The sequence below is a fragment of the Grosmannia clavigera genome (assembly GCF_000143105.1).
Source record: "Grosmannia clavigera kw1407 unplaced genomic scaffold GCSC_113, whole genome shotgun sequence".
NCBI classification, from domain to species: domain Eukaryota; kingdom Fungi; phylum Ascomycota; class Sordariomycetes; order Ophiostomatales; family Ophiostomataceae; genus Leptographium; species Leptographium clavigerum.
The window spans coordinates 129,863-154,757 of record NW_014040831.1 but is presented as its reverse complement, the minus strand read 5'-3'; the positions used below and the strand labels follow the sequence as shown (position 1 = coordinate 154,757).

General features: G+C 54.1%; 10 protein-coding genes across 10 annotated transcripts; 2 read left to right on the top strand and 8 right to left on the bottom strand.

The window, feature by feature from the left end:
• Positions 1-1,346: 1,346 nt before the first annotated feature.
• On the bottom strand, positions 1,347-1,703 carry CMQ_4159 (uncharacterized protein; the record flags this gene model as incomplete). Its single annotated transcript, XM_014320097.1, has 1 exon — positions 1,347-1,703. The coding sequence occupies one exon, from the start codon at positions 1,701-1,703 to the stop codon at positions 1,347-1,349; it is 357 nt and encodes a 118-aa protein (XP_014175572.1).
• A 2,105-nt stretch (positions 1,704-3,808) lies between these two features.
• On the bottom strand, positions 3,809-5,448 carry CMQ_3361 (major facilitator superfamily transporter; the record flags this gene model as incomplete). Its single annotated transcript, XM_014319299.1, has 2 exons — positions 3,809-5,146; positions 5,209-5,448. 2 exons carry the CDS (start codon positions 5,446-5,448, stop codon positions 3,809-3,811), a joined length of 1,578 nt encoding a protein of 525 aa, XP_014174774.1.
• Positions 5,449-6,463: 1,015 nt separating this feature from the next.
• CMQ_3881 (uncharacterized protein) lies at positions 6,464-7,760 on the bottom strand (the record flags this gene model as incomplete). The annotated part of the gene is made up of 2 exons (XM_014319819.1): positions 6,464-6,831; positions 7,223-7,760. 2 exons carry the CDS (start codon positions 7,758-7,760, stop codon positions 6,464-6,466), a joined length of 906 nt encoding a protein of 301 aa, XP_014175294.1.
• Positions 7,761-8,614: 854 nt separating this feature from the next.
• CMQ_3826 (peptidase m20) lies at positions 8,615-10,313 on the top strand (the record flags this gene model as incomplete). The annotated part of the gene is made up of 2 exons (XM_014319764.1): positions 8,615-9,227; positions 9,442-10,313. The coding sequence occupies 2 exons, from the start codon at positions 8,615-8,617 to the stop codon at positions 10,311-10,313; spliced, it is 1,485 nt and encodes a 494-aa protein (XP_014175239.1).
• A 102-nt stretch (positions 10,314-10,415) lies between these two features.
• CMQ_3956 (membrane transporter) lies at positions 10,416-12,152 on the bottom strand (the record flags this gene model as incomplete). Its single annotated transcript, XM_014319894.1, has 3 exons — positions 10,416-10,544; positions 10,617-11,915; positions 11,973-12,152. 3 exons carry the CDS (start codon positions 12,150-12,152, stop codon positions 10,416-10,418), a joined length of 1,608 nt encoding a protein of 535 aa, XP_014175369.1.
• Positions 12,153-12,671: 519 nt separating this feature from the next.
• CMQ_3692 (taurine catabolism dioxygenase family protein) lies at positions 12,672-14,507 on the bottom strand (the record flags this gene model as incomplete). The annotated part of the gene is given in 4 exon segments (XM_014319630.1): positions 12,672-13,341; positions 13,358-13,711; positions 13,780-14,294; positions 14,373-14,507. The coding sequence occupies 4 exon segments, from the start codon at positions 14,505-14,507 to the stop codon at positions 12,672-12,674; spliced, it is 1,674 nt and encodes a 557-aa protein (XP_014175105.1).
• Positions 14,508-14,893: 386 nt separating this feature from the next.
• On the bottom strand, positions 14,894-16,178 carry CMQ_3716 (uncharacterized protein; the record flags this gene model as incomplete). The annotated part of the gene is made up of 2 exons (XM_014319654.1): positions 14,894-15,057; positions 15,131-16,178. 2 exons carry the CDS (start codon positions 16,176-16,178, stop codon positions 14,894-14,896), a joined length of 1,212 nt encoding a protein of 403 aa, XP_014175129.1.
• A 2,822-nt stretch (positions 16,179-19,000) lies between these two features.
• Positions 19,001-19,333, bottom strand: CMQ_3628 (uncharacterized protein; the record flags this gene model as incomplete). The annotated part of the gene is made up of 1 exon (XM_014319566.1): positions 19,001-19,333. One exon carries the CDS (start codon positions 19,331-19,333, stop codon positions 19,001-19,003), a length of 333 nt encoding a protein of 110 aa, XP_014175041.1.
• Positions 19,334-21,209: 1,876 nt separating this feature from the next.
• Positions 21,210-22,835, top strand: CMQ_3267 (uncharacterized protein; the record flags this gene model as incomplete). Its single annotated transcript, XM_014319205.1, has 1 exon — positions 21,210-22,835. One exon carries the CDS (start codon positions 21,210-21,212, stop codon positions 22,833-22,835), a length of 1,626 nt encoding a protein of 541 aa, XP_014174680.1.
• A 309-nt stretch (positions 22,836-23,144) lies between these two features.
• CMQ_4018 (uncharacterized protein) lies at positions 23,145-24,596 on the bottom strand (the record flags this gene model as incomplete). The annotated part of the gene is made up of 1 exon (XM_014319956.1): positions 23,145-24,596. The coding sequence occupies one exon, from the start codon at positions 24,594-24,596 to the stop codon at positions 23,145-23,147; it is 1,452 nt and encodes a 483-aa protein (XP_014175431.1).
• Between the last annotated feature and the right edge of the window lie 299 nt (positions 24,597-24,895).

Below are 24,895 nucleotides of genomic sequence, written 5' to 3'. Positions count from 1 at the left end.
GCGATACGTAAAAGGGTGACACATATGCTGCATTTGATAAAACCGAAACCGCTCAAAAAGAAAACCTGCCATAGAAATATCGACTATTGCCTAAAATTAACCTTTAAAAATATACACGCTTGTAGGAATCATTGACAAGACTTACCTTGATTCCCTCCATGTATGTGGCTCCGGTAGTCCCCCCAGTGATATCTGCATCATACGAGCCTAGTCCTGTGAATGTCCCATAGCACACAACAGAGTATTGTGTCATGTTTATTATCTGGTAGATACGTCAGCGGGTAAATCGGTGTCCAATCGCCAGATCAAAGTAGGTCTTACAAAGCCAATACACATCAGCCAATCTTCAAGTGCAAATATACGGTTCGAGTAGCGGGCCCATATCTGCAAAGATAGCACAATGGTGCTCAGTGCTGAAAAGATTACTCTAACGGCTAAAATTGTTGCGGCCAAGCCAGTTGGCTGGATCGGTTTCCATCCAGGCGGTGGCATTTTGTCCCAGCTCTTTAAAAAAAGCGAAAACAGCAGAACAAAAATAGCAAAACTTTGGGGTGAAGCGCTTGAACAACAGACAGAATTCGCTCTTATTTGTTGGGAGTGTCCCGTAGTATCTTCATCGTTTCATATCACAATTCCGAATATCCTTCAGGGGGGAGGGGCATTATTACATAGTATGGCCTCTTCTGCTGACCGGCAAAGATAACCGCTTACTACGGAAAGACCGCCGTGTGCTCCACACAGGGTGCTTGCTTTGTCGATAGCTGTCAAGGGGTAACACGCAGTACCAGGGAAATATTAATTGCGTTGCAGTTAGGGGGACTACGGGTACCCATACTACGGCTGAATAGTGTGGAGGTTGCGGTACCATTGGTCGCAACCGCAACCGTGCTCTATGATTTGGCCTCAGGAAAAAGAAAAATGCGGAAGTACAAGCACTGCTCTCAGTGAGGAGGATACAGCGAGATCGAACGGTGTACGGAGTAGACGGGGCATTAAATTGATAAAATATGCGAGATTAACGGAAGCATGCTTATGTCTCGAGTACGTCTGTACCAGCACTGCTCGCACAGTTGCTTATCCAGGCCTGGTCAGTGCCAAGTTGCAAATCATGCATGCATTATATGATTTTCAGTAATGAGATACTAAGTAATTGCGAAAATGGCTCTGATGACGGAAATACCATAAATCGGCAAAAACAACAGCATTGCCGACATCCTTGTCTTTAGTGTGCTACTGATAGTTTGCCTTTGCATACTGAAAACAATATTACGATAAAATGCTAGTTATATCAACCTAGTGGAGGCTACTGCACGCTTTGGTATTGCAGTGCCGCTGGGTCACCCTTTTCAGGATCGCATTCCCTTGGTCGTCAGCTGCTCCCACTGCTTCTCCTCTTCGATCAGAATGTTTCTGCCGCTGAATTCACCCTCCACGTTGATATCTGGCGCCAATTTCTGGTACGGAACCACCCGTATTCTGACATCAGGCTTTTCTTTAGTGCCAAAATGCATGGCCTCCACCACGTTGCCATCACCAAACTCGGCTTCTGTCACAATGCGCAACATTGCCTCGGCACATTCTGTGGACGTCATGTTCATGTCGGTTTCGCGTACTTTTCCAGAGCAGTATCCCTTCTGCACGGCCGGTGTATATGTTGTCGCGGGACACATGGCCACAACACGGATGTTGAGCCGAGCCCTCATTGCGCTAAGCTGAGAGTGAAACTCGTGAGAGCACCCTTAGATGCATTATACAGCGGAGTGCCAATAGAAGGCAAATAAGCACTCATAGAAGAGACCAAAATCAGGTTGCCAGCAATCTTGTTCTGCAGCCAGTAATCCAGGGCAATTTGTGCGAATCGGATGGGACCCAACGCATTGACAGCGAATATCTTATAGACACCCAGAGTGCTATTAGGGTCATCTTTGGAAAGAGGTGAGATTCCTGGAGGCTGCCAAAATGCACTTGCTGGTGGCTCCCTGATGAAGATTGAAACCCGGGTTAGCAAATGGTCCGAAGCCTAGAGAGAGGGAAATAAAAAGGTGAGCGACGATCGTACCAGGTACCGGCACCTGGACAAAGAAGATCAACTCTGCCGAATGTCTTTATGGTGAAATCCCAAGTATCCTGGATTTGGGACCAGTTGGACTGGTCTAAGCTATGATACACAGCCGAAGGGGCTCCGTCTTTAGGTGGGTAAGGAAACTGTGCGATTGTTGCTTCGGCTTCTGGGCGAAGGGCAATGTCTGCAAAAACCACCGAGCAACCGGCTAAAAGAAGCTGCTCTGCGAAGGCATGGTTGATTCCTGTTGTGACGAGCGCCAATCAGTCACGGCATTTCCTATTTGGCAATTCAACCCTCAAGGGCACGTACCACTTCCGGCACCAGTCACGATGGCGTATTTGCCCTTTACCTCCCAAGCAGACATGTCGTCGGTTAGGCACGTAAAGTATGTGCTTTGCAAAACGTGTTTATAATTTAAGGGACAATAAATAGCCTTTAGGATTCGAGGAACGTGTGGTAGACCTTGTGCAGATTTATACTCCGCACAACTGGCAACTGCTTCCATCTGGCGGTGCGATGGGCTATTGTCAGGTGATTGTATTCCGTACGAGAAGGACCTAATATGGAGGAGTACTCCGTACTCCGTACCGAGTTCAGACCATCGACAATCGGCCCCACACTCATGAAAGCCGGTAGTAACGCCAGTGGATACTCCGTACGGAGTAGTTGTATTTTAGTATGCTATCATACTACAGGATACAAGTACATACATATGGTATATTGAGTACGTTGCGCTCCGTACGGAGTACAGATGCAGAGTTTCAGAGAGTTGACTCATCATGTCTGGGGACTTGTATTGTATGCAAGCACTATTGTCGTATTGGTTTGCCTATGGCCTATTGTTTCATCCGGCCCCATTCTCTGGTTCCACATAGCCTGCATTTATGCGAACTAACTTGAACAGGTTCGTTGTCATTTATCAAATATGCACTCTGTACGGAGTACATAGCAGCACATCAAGGTACTCGTATGTATTCCTCTTATCACTTCTGTGCACTGTCCACTTCTGAAGGAGTATGTACTCCATAAGGGAAGGCATGCTGTGACATTTCATTGAATACTAACCCGGGTGGAGTGCTCGTACGAGACATAAGGGAAAACGGACATGGGTCAAGGCTGACGGACCAGAGGGACGGCTAAAGATTACCCTATGGAGTACACAGCTCAAAGCGGCAATATACCCCTTCGACTAGAGCAGGAAAGCCAAGTTGCGGCCTACTCCGTATTGGGCATGTTTTTGTATGGAAGTTAAGATAGCATAGATCTAGGCCTCCTTTCCTATGTATACTCGTTCCTATGCGTCATGCTTATTTTTCAGCGAGCCGAGCAGAAATCGACTGCCTACTCAGTATCTTCCTCAAGCTTTGAAAGTGGTCGGATTGGGTCACTAGTCCGAGATAGGGCATCCTTTGCACTCGTACGTCGTAGTCTTCCTGCGGAGGAAACAATATTTTTCCTTACGACGTACGTCGTAGATGTCTAGCCCCATTCCTCGAAAGCGAATTGATCGGCGCCACTGCGATAATAAAGCCCCACTGGCCATTCTTACTCATCGAACACAAGAATAAGCAACTTGGCGCAGCGGAAGCGCGCCGGGCTCATAACCCGGAGGTCCCTTGATCGAAACGAGGAGTTGCTATTTTTTCCCCCTTGCAGACTCTATTTCTATCTCTAAGAATTAATTCACAATCCTATTTCTTTTCTTTTACTTTTTGCAAATTGTACGGCACACAAGCTATGTGCTTAGTCATTGTTGCCTGTTGCAACGCCCCAGAAGTAGGCGATCCACGAGCCCACAATCAGAGAGATGGCAGCCACGAGGCAGGACTGGCTGAAAAGGCGATGACGTCTGGCGTTCTTGCCTGTCTCAAAGAGCTCACGACGCTCGCCAATGGTGTGGCCCTTAGCCATGCGCTTGATGCGACTCCACTGCAGACGGCCGAGGTCGATGCTAAAACGGCCCAGGATGACGAGACTGATGCCGACGACAAGGGAGGCAGCAGCGAGGACGGCGTAGACGATGACGACGCGGTCGTAGCTGTCGTTGTCTTGGTCCTGAATAACGCCGGTGACGATGCGGATGATGATGTTCATGGCGTTGTTGAGGCCGATCTTGATGCCATAGGCCGAGCCAAAGACCTCGGGATACCACATGGAAGTGCGGGTCGAGTCGATGATGGTAGTCGGACCGAGCGACAAGGCAACAGCATAGACGCCGAAGCTGGCAGCGGTGCCAGAGACGGTCTCGCCCCAGGCGACGAGGGCCATGGCGGTGAACATGAAAGCACCACAGACGAGCATGATAGTAAGGCGCTGGCCGAAGCGGTCGATGACGAAGCCGAGCACGGGAACCAGAAAGAAGCCGGTATACTTGCTGAGGGCCGCATACCAGCCGGCCTTGACGGAGTCGATGTGGAAGCGCTGCTCGGCCAGCTCGGTGGCATTGCCGGAGAAGACGATGGCCGTCGACGTCTCGAAGAGGGAAAAGGCCATGACGGCCCAGAAGGGCCACGGCAAGGCGCAAACTTTTTTCAGCTCAAACGACTTGTTGTTCTCGGTCAGTCGTTCGCCAGTGGCCGGATCAGCCAGGTCGCCATAGCGGCGGCCACACCAGCGGGTGAAATAGAAGAAGCCGACGGTGACGATGTTGGTAAACACGTTCATCACCACGGCCATCCAGTAAACCCAGCTGAAGTCGCCGAGACGACGGGCGATCACGTTGGCCGTGGCCTGGCCGACAAAGGAGCCGATCTTGCCGAGACCAAGCTCAAAGCCGAGCGTGGAAGCAAAACCGTCCGAGGGCGCGAACCAGGACGAGAAGACCTTGTACTGGGCCACCTGCGTGGTCACATCGCCAATGGCCTGCACCACGATGCCGCCGATCATGAAGCGGTAGCTGCGCACCGTCGTGGCTGCTGCCACCAGGATGGCCCCCACGCTGTAGAGGGAGTTACCCCAGAGCAGCGCGTGGGCACCACCGATCCGATCGGTCACCAGGCCGGTGCCCACGATGAGGGCCGACTTGATAAAGTCCTCGCTGGCATCGAGCAGCGCGTACTCGGCGTTGTTGATGTGCAATTTCTGCCGAGCGTGAGCAGGCCGACAAGAGACGAAGACAACAGGAAGGAAGGACGGGAGCGTACCTTTTTCAGCGTGCTCTTCATGGCACCTGTCACGCCCGAGCTCCAGTGCGAGCCGAAGCCGATCAGGGACACGAGCACGACAGACAGCAGCTTCATCGTCATGGGCACCCGGAGACTGCGGCCGCCGGCACTGTGCAGCGACGCGCTGTCATTGTCTGCAGAGCTCGCCATGGCCGTGGTGACGATCTGGGCCTCCTTGTCATTGGCCGCGCCAGAGACGGCGGCTTGGTTGTCTGTCATGCTGGTCTGGTCCTGGTCTCGGTCGTGCTGGTGCTGGGATGAGAGTTCCGGGTGTGCAGTCTGAGGGAGCTGCGATTCTCTCTTTTATCCCCATCTGGAGCCCCGGTCACGAACACGTCCTCCTCTGGACCTTTCCTTGGCGACTGAGCTAGCAGCTGCTGATGCCGATTTTCGCTCCCATCTCGGGTCCACATCCGATCTGATAAACTGGTGACTGCCTGTGCTGGGTTCCTTGGCTGTCGGGGACGTACTTCCCCATTCTACTTGGGCTCGGAGCTCAGTGGCCGCGTGCTGTCGAACAATTGCTCTGCGCCAAGATGGCCAAGCAGCCTAGAAAACCCAAACGTCCCAGGCTGGCCAAAGCGCCAAGTGTGCCAAGGGGCCAACGACAAATCTCGACAGACTACTCGAAGCGACGGACATCTGATAAAATTATCTTTGCATCTTCGTCCCTTTTTCTACTTGCTCCCAATGCCGCCCAAATAGTCCGTGTTCGTGCGCGAATAAGCTCCGAACGGACGACTAGTGGACTTGGCAGTGAACTGGGCCACAGCATCAGCTGTGTGCAATGCAACCGCTCGTAAGTACGAGTTTGGCCGGGGAATAATCCTTGCGCAGAACGGCGAGGAACAAATCTAAGATATCTAACAGAACCTCGAACAGTGGAAGCGCGGTCTACAAAGGAGTACATGTGGTGCTTCTATGGAGATCCTACGCGCTTAAATACCATCTTCGCTTGTCCTTGGAAAAGTATGATTTATGCTTGGTTCGAAAGACGTGGTGCCAGCGGTAGCCAGAAACAACCCACCGTCAAACAACTGGCGAGTCCATCTTGGACTCGTAGTCAGACTGGCGCCACAAAACTGCAAAACAAGGTTGAATGCATACGCAATCGGAATACATACGAGTACAGGATCTTCAGAACTATCCATGCACAACCAGACTGGACTACCCCACAATTCAGGTCGCAATACATATACCGTGGTTATGCCTCCTTCAGTCGGAACCAGCTCTTTCATGACTGCCCAATTCGCCGCAGCGCCTCTTCGAGCGGCAAAAGGCCCAACTCTGGTGCCGGCGTTACAGGAAGACTGTGCTGCTGGAGGACCGGCTCCACCACATTCTTCCGAGCCAGGTCACAGATGTGCTGGATGCCTGGATACTGTTCGCGCGCCGCGGCGAGTAATGGTGGTAACCGGCGCCTGTCGCAGGATACTCGATGACCCGACGAGTACAGTCGAGTTGCCGTCCTTTCCGGTAAGACATTGAGAAAGAGCAGGGCGCCCTGGCCGAAGCACTCGGAAATTTCGGCCACCGACCGCCAAATTCGGATAGAGTCCAAGACGCCTTCCTGCTCGATAGGCCGAGCTCCGTGCTGAGGAACTGTGTGACACAGTTACGCATTTTCAGGCCTTGGCGACAACGTAAGCCGTGGCGTCTTAGCAGGTCGATCGTCCACTGCCGCCTCTCCGGTCGCATCAGGCCGTCAAAGCGATGCACCACTTCCACCTTGCGTGAGAACATGAGCAGGCGCACACTGTCTCTCTGTGTCCCTTCATGCAGGGCCATCTCGCCTCATTTCTGGGTAAATTCGGCCATCTCAGTGTCTTGCTCTTCCACGCGCAGCTTTTCCGACAACCTATTCACGCTATGTTATTCAAGTTGAACCTGCCTCCGTGCCCGAAGCTCTCTCGGAGGATGTCTGGGAGCAGTCCTCGGGTTGACCCGTGGAATATCCAATGGAGAGCAGCCGAGAAGAAGAGCTTGATGTCACTTTCTGTGATAGTCACATCTGTGTCCGTCTGACTGAGTCGGTGCTGAAATTGCTCCACTGCCAGTTCTGCTATCCATTCCGGCTGGTCCAACAGTCCAGACTCCAGACTCCTTCTTGGCCGTCTTCTCTTTCGCGGTGCCTCTAGCTCCATCATTGGAGTTGCCAACTGCTTTCGCTTTCTCATATTAGCAGCAAAGGCGATAGTTTCGCCCATTTCACCCGGAGCGTCTTCCCGCTTGATTTCCACATTGTCCACATTGTCCGCATCGTCCGCATTCCGGGTCTTGTCGCCCTTCTCTTTGGCCGGTCTCCCGACACTTTTATACATCGCCAAAAATCCTTCGTCGCTCGCCGTCCATGGCATGTACAGTCGGTTGTGGGGCACTGTAACTATCATCTGGCTGTGGAGCTCGTTGATCATGTACTGGGCCATCGTATCATCAACCTTTCCGTATATGCTGCGAATCTCCTTGCGAAGGCGAGCCCCGAGCAAGTCGATTACTTTCTTCGCTCTGGCCGGAGACAGTCTTTTATCCATGATGCTTCGTCTAGGTCACCAAAGACTTGAAAACTTTCATGTGAGATTTGGTAGGAATGATCTTCTTATTATGTTCGGCTGTGCACCATAAAAATGCTAGTAAATAGTTGCAAGACTCAGACGTGGCCATATTTCTTTGCCACTTGTATGTAGGTATTTATAGTCATATTCACTTCATTGAATGTTCTTCGTTTCCTCATCCGGCGTCTTCTCTTCCGTATCAATCCTGGTGAATTTTCCAATCTTGCACGCAAATATTGACTTCAGCTAATTCTCTTTGTTTTCTGTCAATCTCGCTTCGCTTTTCACACAAGTCAGCAACGAATGAGGTTTAAGCGCATCCGCATTCAGTCCCAACGACATCCCTTGCAGCATAGAGACTAACAAGGAGGTAGACTAGTACAATAAGTAACTGCACTAGCTAGCTAACCTATCCTATAAACATAGTTAATAACACACTATATATTACTTACAAAGTAGTAATTAACGTAAATCTTCGCTTGCGAATGCGCGCGGGCAATCTGCTTGTAAGGAGTCAACTACCGTACGAGATATATCACTAGATCTTCTAAAGGTCTTAGAGCTTACTATGTAGGATACGTGCAACCAGTCTAGACGTATATCCCACAAGGGTTAATGTACGGGTCTTACACTGGTATTCGCGCAGACTGCGCGTACAGAATAGTGGTGCGCAGAGTACAAGTCACAGGATCAAACCCAATGTCTATGCTTTGAAGGTCTAATTAATATCTGCAATGCCCTTAACTAAGGAAAGGGAGGGCGGTGTGTCCAGATGTGCGACTGGTTTAAGGGACTGTGACCCGCACTTGCTTAGTCATGCATAATACCCGGAAATGCTGAATTCCAAAAAGCGCCAGGACTCCAATGCCATCATCACAGTTCACCAGTTCTCCATTGCAATGGCCACGACGGAGACTCTACTAGAGAGCGACGGCTTCGTGCTCGTGTCGCACGCAGATGCGGTCGAGCTGGGCAGCAGAGAGGCCAGAGAGGCCAGGGAGGTATCCGGCCGGTCGGCCTCACCGCCACGGTATCTCGCCGCAATCTCGGCGTGTGTCGACCAGGCCAGCGCGTCTCTGTGGCCGCTCAATCGGCATATCCACGACCACCCGGAGCTGGCCTTTCACGAATTCGAGGCGCACCGACGGCTGACGGCCTTTTACGAAGGGCGCGCCATCGGCAGCGGCAACCACAGCGCACGCTGGACGGTCACGCGAGAGGCCTATGGTATGCGCACAGCTTGGGTGGCCGTCTACGATAGCGGGCGAGCTGGGCCGGTCGTCTCGTTCAACGTCGAGATGGACGCGCTACCCGGCGTCGGCCACGCCTGCGGCCACAACCTGATTGCCACGGCGTCTGTGGCCGGCAGCCTGGCGACAGCCGAGGTGATGTGGCAGCATCGTCTCGGAGGAAAGATTGTCGTCTTTGGAACCCCGGCCGAAGAGGGTGAGTTCTGTTTGTTATCACGCTGTTCCGTTCTTCGTTTCATCGTGCTCGTCATCCCCACTGTCCGTCTCTAGTTCCGTCTCCACCTTTTCGTTTCCACCGTTAGACTCTTCGTTCACCGTTCCGTTCCACCGTTCTGCTCTTCTTCGCTCATCATTCCGTCTCTTGCTTCACCCCCCTGATTCCCCTCCCCTACTCCGTACTGACCCTTCAGATGGCGGTGGCAAGGTCTGCCTCCTCGAAGCCGGCGCCTACCGTGAGCATGGCGCAGACGTGTCGCTCATCACGCACCCAAGCACGACGACGCCCAGCGCCATGATGCGCACGACAGCCATCACCAACTTCATGGCCTCGTACGAGGGCCGGGCAGCCCATGCGGCCGCGTCGCCGTGGCAGGGTGTCAACGCGCTGGACGCTCTCGTGCAGGCGTACACGGGCCTCTCAATGCTGCGACAGCAGACGGCGCCGGGCGACATCATCCAGGGCCGCATCACCGACGGCGGCGCAGCCACCAACATCATCCACGAGCACGCGGCCGGCGAGTTCGCCGTGCGAGCACCCTCGAAGCGTCGCCTCGCTGAGCTGCGCCAAAAGGTTGACGGTTGCTTCCGTGCTGGTGCCGAGGCTACTGGCGCCCGTTTGACGCTTGATGAACGCGGCGGCTACGCCGATCACATCCCCAACCGGCTGCTGGCCTGCGCGTATTCACGTTACTGGAACGAACTCGTGCGCCAGGACCCTGCCGTCCCGGACGACGAGCACATCCCCGACAATCTCGACGTCGACGACGCCCGTGGAAGGACTCTTGCCAGTACCGATCAGGGCGACGTCAGCTACGCGATGCCCAGCCTCAGCGCCGGCTTCCGCATTCCGTCTATCCCCATCGACGGCAGCAGTCGTCCTGGTGGTGGCCCCCACACTGTCGACTTTGAGCGCGCTGCAGGCACGCGCATCGCCTTTGAACATGCCTTGCGTGCTGGCAAGGGCCTTGCGGGCACAGCCCTGGATGTGCTCACCGTCGACGGCCTCCTCGACCAGGTCAAGCGGGCTTGGAAGGAGGACATGGAAGATGCAATGGTGTGCTGAGCAGTGCCTAGGAATATTGTTGTCACGGTCCATTTTAGGCAGACAGGTTTCGCTCTCATCGCTTATCAACGCGTTTCCCTCGCAAGCATCCAGCTTACACGATTACAGTGCCGACTTGCCCCGCGACTCGAACGGCATCACCAGTACAAGCAGACCGGCAGCAATGAAGAGAGCCCCGCTCGTGTAGACTGGTGCCGATGTCTGCAGGTTGGCAAACATGGCGATGATGGGCTGCATGGTCAGCAACCGGACAGCCAGTATGAAGAAGAAAGATAAAAAAGAAGAAAGAAATCTGCTACCCACCGCCATGATGCCAAACACACGGTTGCACGTCGCCGCCAGCGCGTTTCCGGTCCCGCGCTGTGGCGTAGGAAAGAGCTCGGGTGTGAAGCTGTACAGCACGGCGTACATGGTGCTGCTGGCCAGGCTGAAGGCGCAGTTCCAGCCTAACAGCGCGTTCGATGTCAGGGCCGTCGTCGATCCGTACAGGAACACGCCGGTGACGACCGTCGACAGGGCCAGCGTGCCCTTGCGGCCAAAACGCGGCAGCTCGACCAGCCAGGCACCCAGCAGCGCCCCGGGAACGCCCATCACAGCTACCACGAGCGAGTTGCGGTATGTTAGGTACGTCGACCCGTCACCAAAGTCGGCACCCCGCGTCGCCTGGATGTACGGCAGGAAGGCGTTGTACGGCGGGTATGCCAGCCCGATCAGCGCCCATACAGCCATGATGAGACCCGTCGAGAGCCCCAGCTGCCGCGTTGCAAACAGCGCCCGTACTCGGCCCAGATCCATGTCGGCCATCTTGCGCCGCAGTGCCGCCAATGCCAGCGCTGCTGCTGACGAGTCCGTCGGTCGCACGTATCCTTCCGGCTCGCACGCCTGCAGATGCTCCAGTGTTAGGCCCGTCGTCGTGCCGTTACGCCGTGCCACCTCATGCACAATCCGCACCGCCTCCTCGTCCAGCCCGCGGCCCATCAGGTATTTGGGCGATTCGTGGATCGAGAACAACAGAAAGCGCACCAGGAACATGACCAGCGTCAAACCACCCATCGTGATCACAAAGTACCGCCAGCCCATGTTGTCGCTGCGTCGGCACACCGTCTCGTTCTCCTGGCACGTCAGGTTGCCCAGCAGCGGCCACGCAATCAGAGTCGCCACCACTTGGGCCAGTGCCCAGTCCACCGACAGCACCGGCAGCAGGTACTGGTGTGAGGCCGGCAAGAACTCGAGGAAAATGGCCGAGTCCACCGGCAGGTTCCCGCCCACGCCAAACGACCACAGCGCGTCAAACACCCCGATGGCCGCAAAGCTGGGCGAGCACGCTGCGATCATCCCCCACACCGCTGTCAGGCCCAGTGTTGCGTTGAACGCCCATCGTCGCCCAAACGCGTCGCAGCCGAAGCCCCAGAAGACTGCCCCGGCGAGCAGGCCGATGTTCTGCGCGAGCGTGAGCAGTGGTGCCCGCGACGGGTGGAACTCGTTTTTGATTGCCGTAAAAATCAGCGACGTGACAATCGGCCACAAGTTGTCGCTCGCCCAGCCAAAGCCCACCACCGCGAACAGCTGCCACTGATACCTTCCCATGCCGATGTTCTGGATCTGCGCGTGTCAGTCAACGCCGAAGGCCCGGGAGAGAAGTGGAAATCAATTGCTTACTGCACGGTTCAGCACCCGCGCCTTGGCTTCGTACACCGGGTCGATTGTGCCCTTGGGAATGATAGCTATGTCATTCTCGCCAGAATCTAAATCATCGTCTCTGCTGTCCAGTGCTCCGGCTGGCATCGAGTCTGCCTCAGCGGCCTTCTTACTGCTTTTGCCGTCCTCGAGTTCTGCCATGTCTTGTTTTGCGGATCGCCAGTATTGGAAACATGCGGAGAGATTATCGGTACGAAAGGCGCGAGTATTTATCCATTTATTGTCTTGCGTTCCAGAACACAAAGGTACAGCAGGTAAGACGACAAGCGCAGCCTCTTTCTCTGCCAGTCTGTTGTAGCGTCGACAAAGTGTAGATCTGGGGATCGCACCATCGCCCCATCGGTTGCTGCTGACATTTGGGGCGTGAGACCGCCCTTAGTGCGCTGTTGGACGATGAGCCAAGCCCGCTACGAACCGGCTTCTGTACTGTGCATTGGCTGGTATGACGTTGCCCAATAGTGATACCCAACGTCTTGCGTTGAACCGCACCGTAATACCGAAAAGTACACCGTGTCTTGGATGGTGTGTCTCGCTTCTGAAAGTCGTCATCGCAACGTGCTGTAAGAGTGGTGTTTTCGTCACACCGGCCGTGAAATGTACGTCGTAAGGTCCCTAGCCTTCCCACAGATCGCCGGCACTGTGCTTTTCTGGAGCACATTCTCAAAATGCTGCCTGTCGGAGTCGAACGTGCACCGGCATCCCGTCCTTCACATGCGGGGGCCCGTTTCGGCTGACTTGATACAGCCTCTCGCCCCAGACTGTCTCTTTCTTGTGTGTGTTTCCCTGCGCGTCCCTTTCGTCCCACGCCGGCTCCAGCTCTAGCTCCCACACCACCAACGCCACCACCATCTTCATTTCCGTCACCACCAGATGCTGTCCCACACAGTTGCGCGGCCCTTGCTCAAACGGCCTGTATGCATTGTGCCGCGGGTGCAACGGGTCCGACCGGTCTGTTGTCAGCCACCGCTCTGGCACAAACTCCGTGGGCCGCGGCCACAACGCTGCGTTGCGGTGGATGGCAAAATTGCCGTCCCAGACGACACAGCCTTCGGTAGGGAATGCGACGCCCTCGAAGCCTGAGCTGGCTGGGCCGTACAGCTGGAAGCCCGGTGCGCCCTCGCGCATCGTGCCAACATTGGTGTGCACGCGCATCATCTCCTTGATGACCGCGCCGGTGTACACGAGTTGACCGAGCAGTTGTGGAGACGCACGAAGGCTTGCCGCAGGGTCCGGTCCTAGCACTGACTCGTGCTCTGCCCGGACCTTGTCCAGCACATCTCGGTGGAGCGCCAGAATGTGGAAGATCCACGCCAGGCTGAAGGCCCGTCGTCTCGTGACCGGCAAACATTGTGTGCTTCGTCTCGGCCAATGCATAAGCCAGAAACATGCTCTCGTCCTCCCGGTCGTCGGCCATTGCACGCACCAGGATGTCGATCACGGTGCGCGTCTTGTGGTTTTTGCTCAGCTTCTCGTCACTCGGCCCGGAGTCATTCCCTAACGCAGCAATACGAGCTTTCAGCATCGGCAGCAGGTAGTTGTCCATCATGCGGTTGTCCCACCACACCCTCAACTGCTGCCATGGATTCAGTGCCGTTAGGACGTTGCCGATGTGCATGTGGAAAGACAGCCGCGGAATAACATCTAGCATCCCGGCAGAGAACGGCGTCAGAGGAGACGTCTGCTCGTGCAATCGCACATCCCTGGCCGACCGGGTCACTTCTACTTTCTGCCTTTCGTCGTAGTCCAAATCCCAAATCTCGTTACTCACAAGGTGAAGCGGCCGATAATGTCGAGAGTCAGGAGCGTCGCCTTCTTTTCAAGAGGGAATACGGGCCCCCAGCCACCGTCCTTGCCCACTGCCCGTCGCAGTACGTCCACAAAAACCTCCACCTCCTCGAGCAGATCTGGCACACGCAACGTGATATTCTGCATGCTGAACCCTGGAGATATGCGCCGCCGTCGCAGCTTCCACTGCGAACCATTACTTGATGACACGTCCAGGTTGGCCGTCAAGGGGTACAGAAATGCGGCCGTACTGTGCGCCTTGTCAAGGCTAAAGTCCTGCGTGAATTGTGCCGACACGTCCGGGTGCAGGCTGAGAATCATAGGCGGCGAAAAGGGCCAGAGATCGAGGTAGGCCGCCGGTGGACAGCGCTTGCAGCTAGGGAATAGGTATTGCCAGTTGTCTTGGACGAGAACCATAAGATAATCGCCGTGGGCATCCTTGGGTATGTCTGCCATGAGCTTGCCGACAGCGATGAGATGCCCGAAAATTGGGTGATGCTGTATCATGGGCTGCCAATGAAAAAAACATCACATGCGTTAGACCCATCTCGTGAGATCGGACCTGTCTGCACTTACAACTCCCTGCTTCTGCAATCTCTGGAAGCGTCTTCGCACGCAGTATCCACGATACAGGTACCACAACGCCACCAGGGCAATAAGCAGCCCACCAGTTGAAGCAACATTTCTGAGAGAAATCATTACTGGTGCCATGACCGTTTGTGATCGTCAGATAATAGGTATTATTAGGCACCGGTCTTCTCCAGCAAAAAAAGCGCTAACATTGTGCTGGTAGCTTGTATGGGGAAGCTGCGAACAGCGGCGATTGCACTACAACGCCCCAATAGTTGATCCGTGCCGAATCGCAATTTCAAATTGTTGTTTACTTCAATTGCAAAGCTACCGTCTCTGTAGTAAAGCAACAGCTGAAAGTCGCTGGATCGAATATCGAACTCTTACAAGAAGACCAAATCGTTGAGGCGCATTATCAATACGACAGAGCCAAACAGAAATCGGCCTATTTACACAGACCAACGACGCTTTTATTCATTGATCGAAATACCCGCACATTGTACAGCCTCCCGGGCTCCCACCTCCTCTTACTCGGCATCCAGAGGACACGTCGGTGGAGTGTCGTTGACCTGGATGCCACCCCGCTTCAGCTCCAGGCTGTCGGGGTAGGGCAACTTCCAGCCGCCCTCGCTCTCGGGTGTGGACAACCACAGACGCAAGAGATGACGACGGGGTTCCGGTGCAGGATAGTCTAAGAGGAGCGATTGGTCAGAAAGGCAGCTCTAGTTCCCCAGTGTGAGCTCGTGCACCCCGCTGCGACTTACCTTTGTATGCCGTCCGCGCATGCAGCAGGTGGTTGTTGCTGACGATCTGGATGTCACCGACCTCGAGGATCATGTGCAGTGACAGGCGCTGGCAGGTGTCCTCGAGAACTTGTATGGCGCGTATCTGCTCGGCACTCAAGGGCGGGATCAGACCCTGGTCGGAGAAGCGAGACAGCGAGCGCACATAGTATGGGTCCCACTTGATATACAGACGTTCCTGGCCGCCGGGCTCGAGGTACAACACGGACTGGCGGATGTAGGGTTCTTCGCCCTCGGATACCTCGCCCTTCCGGTCAAAGTACCAGATCGGCTGCGTCAACAGCTCGGCCACGTCGGGGTTCTCGCGCTGCAGCGTGTTCCAAACGTCGTGCACGCTGACAATGTCGCTCTCGCCGCCCTCGAGCGCACGGTGCACGCACAGCAGCCCCACGAGGTCACCGTTGTCTGCGTGGAAAAACTGCCGCGCCGTCGTGCGGTAGATACGAACCTTGTGGATCTGTGTCGGGTCGTCGCCGACATCCTTGACGTGGCCTAGCACATGGCCGCGCCCGTTCTGCGACACAAAGTATCCAAGGTATGTGCCCAATCCCATGTAACCGACCGCGTTCTTGTGCGGACCCCAGATATCCGCCGGGAAGCCCTTGAAGAGCACAAATCCTTTGCCGTCTATCAGGTCGGTACGGACTCGCGCAAGTGCTGCCGACAACTTGGGCAGTGGGAAGTTGCTCTTGGAGATGCCTGTCAGAGGCGTCCCACTGGCGATAAAAGCATCCGACGTGTCACTCAGCTCCTGAATCTCCTCTGCCGTAAACCGGTGCACCCAGCGCTCGGGTTTGTTCTCGTAATCATCTTTTTTCCACACCGTCGGCCCTGTGATCTCCTTGGGGAAGTCGGCGTACGGCTGCAATTGCTCGTACAGGGGGGGGTGCTGGCCTGACGTGCGAATGCCATCAGGAAAAACAGACCGCGGCGCCTGGTCGTTCTTCCTCTTTCCTGACAGCCCGCTGCCCACACTTGAGGTCTCTGACACGAGTGCGCCGGGGGCCATGATGGGAATTATATTGTAAAAGGATAAGACAGCTGGATAGGTAAGCTGCTGATTGATAAGAGGCTCTGTTGGGCTCTCTTCCGGTCTATTGTTGGCAAAAGTACCCGGGAAACATTGAGACGGTCGAGATAACAGATGGAACAATTTATATCTATGAACAAAAGATGTGTGCTGCCTGATCTGGGTTGTTAGTGGTTGTCGATATCGACGCCATAATGACGTGCTCTTATATCCGCTTATGTACATAAAGTGATGCCATCCGCGCTGGAACCTTGGGAGTTCTGACTGACGAAGACGAGCGATATCGGTTAATAATTGCATTGCGTCTTCCCAGTGGTCTGACCTCTGTCCGGAAACGCTCGCTTGAACTTAGATCAAAGCCTGTCCATCGTCTTTATCATCCCGCCCACCGGTGCACGTATGCTGGACATATGTAGCAGGTCACCATAGCAGATAACGTTTAGATTACTTAATCAGACTCTCCGAAGCATGTCCCTATCTTCGTGGTATATGTTTCGCTTGCTCACATATTATGACCAAAGGTTAATCAGCGGGAAGCCTTTTGTGGAATCGTTCTCCACGAGATCCCCGCGACTTCTAATTTTGTCTTGCTCCTTTAGATGATATTGTGGATTATTCGACAGTTGAAAATTGCTGAATATAAGTTCCTTTGTTTGAAGTTTGGCTTCTGACGAGCCTCTTCAATACCGCATTTTTAATATATAAGACACAACAAAGTGTGCGTATGCCATTTTGAAATTTTTGTTATTTAGAGTAAGGTATAGCTACCGCTAGCACAGCTTTAGCCTTCTTGACTACATTTCAGCGCTTGTACGGAGTGACTTCGTTCATTAAGCTAGATCTCAAGGTATGTTATGACACTATGGAGTACAGAGGCTACGTATGCCTCGATATTATGAGCTAAGTTACCGATACTTCGAGGGGCGGGTTATTGACGGACTTGGTTTCTGACCACCGTCGCTAATCCGTCGCTCTGGAATGTCTGATCACTCAGACATGTCTCAATGTTATCCACGAAACCCCAGCAAAACGACTGGTGCTGGTTTGACAGATACCTCGTCCTTTTGTTAGACCGCTGACGTATTTTACATGAGGTTCGTGGAAATAAGACGAGCCAATGGATGTCCAATTTAGAAATACGCACTTGTAGTATGTGTTTGCAATCGCATTACTCCCTTTTTTACAAAGCACAACATGACTTTAATATGACCTCTAAAAAGACCGTTACTGTAGAAGCTGCAAGGCGGCCACCGATTCCCCCCAACCAATGCTAAGGCCGTTGTTACAATCATAAATATTGATGGCACAATTGAAAGTGGCGCGCACACAATATCGTTTGCGAGATGAGCAAACATGGACGGCATTGGTAAATAGAGCGGTGTTGACAATTCTTGGCCTGGCTGCAATTGTTGCAAAGAGGGTCCCATAAGCAGCCTTCTGAGGAGGCAGCTTGGCTGGCTAGAGTCGGCTGGTTTGACTGACTGTTTACTTTTCGGAGCCTGGGATGATTTGCGGCCAAGCGGTGTGATAGCCGAGCTATCAAGGTCCATTTCGCCGCGTATAAAAAGAAAGCTGTGGCGTGATGGACCTTGAATTGGCTGCCTAACGGACCCAACTGGAGCACTATTACTCAATGCCAGAAAAAGGCATCACAAGGACCGCCTTGGGCGTCCTCATTCGCCCCCCCCAGTCAGCACTGTAAAATACATGAAGAAGCAAAGGTGCCCAGATCATGGCGAATGGCGGCGAATGGCAGCGAAAGTCAATGTGAAATTCCAAAGGCGAGGGGTCGGTACTAAAGTGTTGGCAGAAGACGACAAGATGGAGGAGCCATCTGTTAATAAACTGCCTTGGCGAGTACGAGCGAGCACCCGCACATCCACACGGACATGCTACTTTGACGTTTGCAAAGGGCTGATTAGGCCTGATGCAGAATACTGTTAGTAAGACAATACATCATTCATCATGTGCCGAAATAGAAGCGGAGTTCGTGGCTGTCCGTGGACGTGAGACCTGAACAAGACAGGCAGCAAGACTCGTAATGAGTGATTGTCTGCCTTGAGTCTCCTGAAGATCCACATCAGTCGTAGGGGCTGTGCGCGTAAATCAATGCTGTACCACACGTAAGTGCCGCGCATAAAGTAGGTGAAACCGGCAAAAAGAAACTTGATGGGTAGTGGAAAGGGACAACAATGCGTCAAGCAAGTATGGTCATTCATGTAAACAATATATACAAAAAAAACAAGCATTGCGCTGATGCCGGCTGTCATGCCGGACACTAATCCCACACACTCTTGGAAGTTGAGACGCCTTCGGATTTTCTCGTGACAGACGATCGTCATTACAAAACAATACCAATGACCCCACACAATTGGCTGCTTTGCTCCGGTGGAGAGCCGAGAGCAGCTGCTCCTCCGAGTCTAAAAGAAAAGAAAGATAGGCTGAAATAAATGATCGCGAGCAGATATCCAATGCTTGAAATGGATCATAAGCGTCGTGGAGTATGTCCCAGAAAGTAACAAAAAAAAACATCCGTAAAGGCTGATGATGGTTGGTTGGCTAGCTCGCGTGATCGGTTCGTTTGATGCGCTGATCGTCGGCAGCCCGCCTTAAATGCAAAATGTGAGGATGGAGTCTGCATGCGGTGCATTGCGTGTTCGTCAAACTTCTATGGCATGAATGACCGAGAATTCGCCACACAAGCCGGTTGTCCGGACCTGCCTCCGCCACGATTGGCCCGGATGACTCGGGACAGGTTGTCGCAATGTTTCTAAAGACCGGCTGGCAGGTGTCGTGGCTGCTCAACGGTCCTCGCTGATGGTAGGTCCTGCCCGCCAATCCTGGGCGCGAGTGGCCTTTGACAGAGATCCAAAGGTGGGCATCGAGAGGCGATTGCGGACTCTGTTCGTAGAAGCGGGAGGCGACTGCGAGCGAGGCGGGCTGGCGATCGACGTAAAGGTGCTTGCTGTGTTCGTCGAGGAGCCTGTGGAGATGGGCGTCTGGTAGACGTATTCGCCGTCAACGTACACGGCGTTTGAAACAAATGTTGACCGACGGTTCCGGCGACGGGTGTAGCGCTGTTCAAGGCGGAAAAGCTCGATCTTGGCTTGAATGCGTTCCATGAAGCCAGCCATTATGGACGAACAAGAGAGGGGTAGCGGGATAAAGCGGTCAGGCTGCTTGTTGCGATAGTGTTGGGCTTGAGCTTCACGATACTGCTCGCAGTTTCGAGAATTTGTCGTAGGCAGTAGCAAGTCTGCTTTTTTGGGAACCGTTCTGGGGTTGAATCTGCTGGAATTGGGTGGAGAGAGGAAGAACGGAGAACAGAAATAAGATGCAGTGGAAAGTATGCCAAAGGAACGTCAAGAAAAAAGTAGAAAGAATAAGAAGTGGTAAGATAACGAAGTGAGAAATAAAAGGAAACGTTCAAGTAGAGAAAGCAAGTGGTTGGCCTGGGACGATAGGCTAGCGAGTCGCAATTGAGCACAGGACTGGGGGGGGGGTTAAAGGGGAAATGACAAGATGAGAGGAACGGCCGAGCCCACGCCAACCAAATACGGGCTAAGCTGGAGAGGCGAAACAGAGGGGAAGACTTTGCGCGGGAGTGGACGTCGTATTGCTGCGACCCATCCCCACAGAGAAACGACCACTATCGTGCTGTACGTCGTATGTACGTCGTATGCAGCTGGGAGCCCATTAGTGCCATGTGAGGTGCACTAGATAGCAGAGACTATTGCGCAGCTTTTTCTGACAGTCTCGGCCGTTGCCCCTACAAGCTTCCCCCTGATGGAAAACGTGAGCGGCGCGATAGTACTAGCCTAAATAGCGGCGCTAGCGCCCATAGGGATAGAAGCCATGCATGCAATATTGCCTGGCTTCCTTCCATGTTGTATTCTCAATAGTCAGTGAGCCACGCCAAGTGGGCTACGTGCAAGGACTGCTTGGCGCCTTCCCATCAGGGTGCAGCTGCGGCGAAAAGCCGCAGAGACGAGAAACTTCGTCGCGGATAAGTGCACTAATTCACCATTTCATGCGCAACCTTATCATGAGCTTGCGTATGCAGCATTCCATAGTGGCCAATGCTTTGCGCCCCCCAGGTCGCGGCCGTGGGCCTAGCCAAGGCTTGGAGTCCAAGGCTTGGACACACCCAACTCCACCACCAAAATTGACGCAGTGACCGTTTGGGCGCATAGAGTGTTTTGCCGGCGCTGATCGTCGATGAGGTAATTGCCGGTGCGCTCTTTCCCAATTTCATCCATCCAATGTTCTCCCTGAAAGCAGAGCTACTGTTCCGGAAAGAGCCAGGCAATAAGGGGAGAGGTAGCATTCATCCGAAGAAAGGAAGAAGAAAGGCCCAAGCCTTTTGCTGCAGAATGCGCGGAGCCAACGCCTGGATGCTGCGGCTCCACGACTTTGAAACACATAGAATCCACGTGCACCCGCTACTCTTAAGCACGCCTTGCGTCGCTAGCAGGACCCCGGAGCCGTCCTCCGAAAGACAAGACACTACTCCGTAACCCGCACGAACTCTGTTATCTGCAAGCACAATGACGATCCATTATTGTTGAGCATCCATGTTTCGAACATCCATGTTTGACTAATACGGAGTATGGAGTATGCCTCTTTGTTCGGCAACAACCCCCTTGTCTTGTCTACAAAAATAGAATTGGCATATGGAACCATGTCTGGTCGCAAATTTCCCTTTGCTCCTCTTTACCACACCGGCTTTGAGAGACGCGCCACCTGAACACCACAATATGTTCTTGAACAAGAGACAGGATGGCTGTGAACATGCATGCCGCCTCGTTGTGCCCGATGTGTATAATATGTGCCTTGCCAGACCGTGTCTCAACTGACTTTTAATTTCTGGCAGTCAGCAATCACGCCCATCACATCAATCGCAGCACAAGCATCAACAGCAGCAACATCAGCAGCAGCAACATCAACAGCAGCAACATCTGATTCCAGCATTCATACCCCGTATAAACACACCTAAACACCCTTTCCACAATGGATTCCTACCACTACGTATACCGGAACGATCTCGCAACTGACGGAAACGGCAACGAAGACTGGGGTTATTACCCGGATTCACAGTGGTATCAGTACAAGCCCACCCGCCGCGGAGGCCAGAGCCGTCGACTAAGAAGAAGAGAGGCAAGGCTACAGGCTGAAGCCGAAGCCGAAGCTGAGGCCGCGTATGCCCAGACCCAGGAGGCTGGAGGATCGAACCCGTATTATGGATATGAGGCCCCATTTCAGCAAGATTCCGGGGCAAGATGGGAGCTCGACCCCAATGCGAGCATTTTTACCCCACCGAAACAGCATTGTCCAGGAGTTGTTGATGCGACATCAGGACAGCCGCAGCAAGCGCCAGCAGCTGATTCCAGTGCGTCTTTCCCCAAAGCAAAGGAAACCAGTGTTTCTGGGGAAGGTTCAAAGCCGCAAGAGGTCGACGTAGCCGTTGGACCGTCGGTAAACATCGGTGGCAAAGACGTTCGCTTTCTCGTCAGGGCAGGAGCTCTTCTGGACGATGTTGAAGCCTACATCGAGGAGATTGGCTTGGGCCTGGAGAATACTGAGCGTACTCTTGCAAGAGTGAAGCTGTCTTTGGAGAAGGTAGGGGTTTCTTTTGAGCATAACAAGACTCCAAAGGAGGTCGGGGTCGCCCAGGAGGTTCAGGCTGTCGAAGAAGCCAAGGTCGCCGAGGAGGCCGCGATTTCCAAGGATGTCGTGCTGTTTGCAGAGGAAGCCTCTGTGGAATCCAAGACTCCCTTGGCCAATGCTACTCCCGAGGAAGTCCCGGTTCAGAGCGACGCTTTGATTGAGAAGGGGGACGAGGATGGTGAGCAATCGCTGCCCACTCCGGCTAGAAGTGAGCAGGTCCGGATTACCAAGGCGCCGGCGGTGGCTGTGCCGGTCATCCCTAAGACGGCCGGCGCGAAGTCCACGGTCAAGCCCACAGTCAGCCAGGCCAACGCGCTGGCGCGGCCAGCAGTCGTCCGACCAGCCAAGGAGTCATCTCTGAAGTCAGCCGCACGGCCTCTGCCAGCAAAGCCGGTGCGGGCGACACTCTCCAGGGCGACAGCTCCCAAGCCAGCCGCAAAGCCCGCGGCATCTGTGCCGGTTGGGAAACCGTCTACCAAGACGGCAACCCAGTCAGCCGTGCCAAAGTCAACGCGCACTCGCTCCCTGGATAGGGCCACCGGGCCAAGGGCCACGTCTCGCGGTCGCACTGTGGCGGAAAGGGGCCGCCCATCTGAAGCCACACGGCGCGCTTCCTCGCCGGCAGCCCGGTCGTCGTTCGTGACTCGGCTGGCGGAATCGCTGGCGCGTTCGTCAAGGACGGCGTCACCACGGCCTGCCTTGCGACTTCGTGGGACCGGTATCCCCAGTGAGCCGACCATCAAAGAGGAGCCGAAAACTCCCGCTGTCGTGGCGGCGGTCGGCGGCAACACGGCTGCGGGTGCGCTGGACGCCCTCAAAGGTCCGTTGCTGAACACCACAACGGAGACCGGTCGCGGCCGAACCCTTCGCCGTCGCCGCACGGATGTAGATGCTGAGCGAAAGCCAAATTTGAAGTGGCCGTCCAAGCGGTCCCAATCAGCGGTAGACGAGAAGAAGCCGTGGTTGTAGAAGAATATGGTCTGGTTGATGTATCTTTTTGACCTATGAACGCGTATTGGTTTCAGTAAAAAGAAGATTGCCTCGTAAACAAGGAAAAGATGGAGCAGAAAGAAGAATATGCATTGAAGAACAAACAGCTAGCCAATAAGGTAATGAAAAATCGCTCGTCCGCACAAAACTATCAGCCATGCCCCGAAGTAAGCCACCTACTGTCCAAAATTCCATTGTGCCCAGGTATCATCGGTTCCCGTATTTTGATAACCATTCCGTAAATTGCATTAATTCATAGTATCCCGACCGTGATCCTGAGTACGAAGCTCATTTCGCTCCGTAAGCGGAGCGCCCATATTCAGCAGGGTTGTAAGTGTGCCCGCTCTGTTGTCCGTACGCGCTTTGCCTCTCCAGCTTTTTGAGAGCCTCGGCACGGTGCTCCTCCTGCGTCTCACGATGCGTTGTAAGTTCTGACGAGACGCCTTTGTTGTCAATGCTGAGAGGCCGGTAGCCACCAGGCGCCGAAGCGCCGGCGTCAGATGAGACAGAACCCGGCCGGGACCCCGACAGAGCCGGGCTATTACGCTGGCTAGATCCCTGGGCGTAATCGGTAGGCGCTGCCCACTTTCCAGTCGCCAATATGTCCGAGTCACGGTTAGACCGCGGTGTCGACTCGACCGACAATGCGGGTGGTGGTGCACCTGCCTGTGGGTGGTAGTAGTCTCCGGGCATCTCAACGGCAAAACTCGCGGCTGGGTATGCCGACGGACCACCAGTGGGGGTCATGTAGCCGGGCATCTCGGCTTGGAATAGATGCGGTGGATACTGGCCGTATGCACCCTGCATGTAGGGAGGTACAAAGCCCGAATAGCCGGGATGCGCAGCGTAAGCACGGTAACCGGGATAGACGGCGTAAGGCCCAGGACCTAGCGTCCCCGAAGCAGAGTGTCCGTGACTGGCATTGGCACTATCCGGACGAGAGCCGTATGTTCCCGCAAGTGAGTGTGGACGTGGAACCTGATATGGCATGAAGGGAGAGCCAGGGGCACCGATGGTAGACAGTCGCGCAGACGACTGCTGTGGTTGCTGCTGCTCCTTCGCATCTTGCTCTGAAATACGCTGTGCGGGAGAGGGTGATCCTGTGGGCGAAGTAGGCTGTGTACTCGAGCGGTCGGCCGGGTTGACCGTTCTAAGCTTGCCGTTGTCCATCATGGCGTGGAGAACGCCGGAGTCGACGAGCTCGGCCTTCTTGATGATGCGCTCGACCATCTTCTTGCTGGCAGCCTTGAGCTGCGACTTAACAAAGCTCATAACGGCAATGCTGCATTTGACCTCAACGTCTTCGCGAAGATAGAGGCCGTCGGTCGGTGCGCCAAGAGAAGCCAGTCCCATCTCCATCGTCTCGGGGGGCTCAATGCCTGGTTGATTGCCCGCAATTCGGTACTTATAGCGCAAGTCGGTGCTCATGGGAGCGTAAATGTGTGCCTGTAGTCCCCAGGGCATGTTGTGGAAGCAGCCCTTGAAGGCAATCTTGCCCGACCCCATCCTACCCAGGCCAGGAACATACTGGATACGCTCGATGATCTCATACCAGGTGGAGTAGTATTCGTCAGAAGCAGAATCGCGAGGGGCCTTAATGGGTTTGTGTTCGAGGACAAGAGGATTCAGAGTGATGACCTCGCTGTGGGAGTGGAGGATGTCGATGGCCAGCTGTCGCGGAATGAAACCGGGAATGGGCGTGATGATGGTCACAAGCTCTTTCTTTTTCAGCATCGACATTGTTGAATTGTTTGCAAGGAAAATGCAGACGGCAGGGTGCCAAAGGCAAAAAGAAATTGATGTTCGGGAGACTGAGATGGGGGTCAAAATTCGGAATTGAACTGTTGATGTCTGATTGCGACGTTTTGAAGTGTGGATGGCGCAGTGCTGAGCCTAAATCTCTGGGTTTGCGCCTAAGTTCCGGGGAGAAGGGAAAGCGTAGGTACGTGGCGCCGTTTCCTCCTTGTTCCTCGTCTTTGTCGCACTTTCGGCCTCTTTACTCTTTCGCCGGATATGGAAAGAGTACGGGAGAAAGTGAA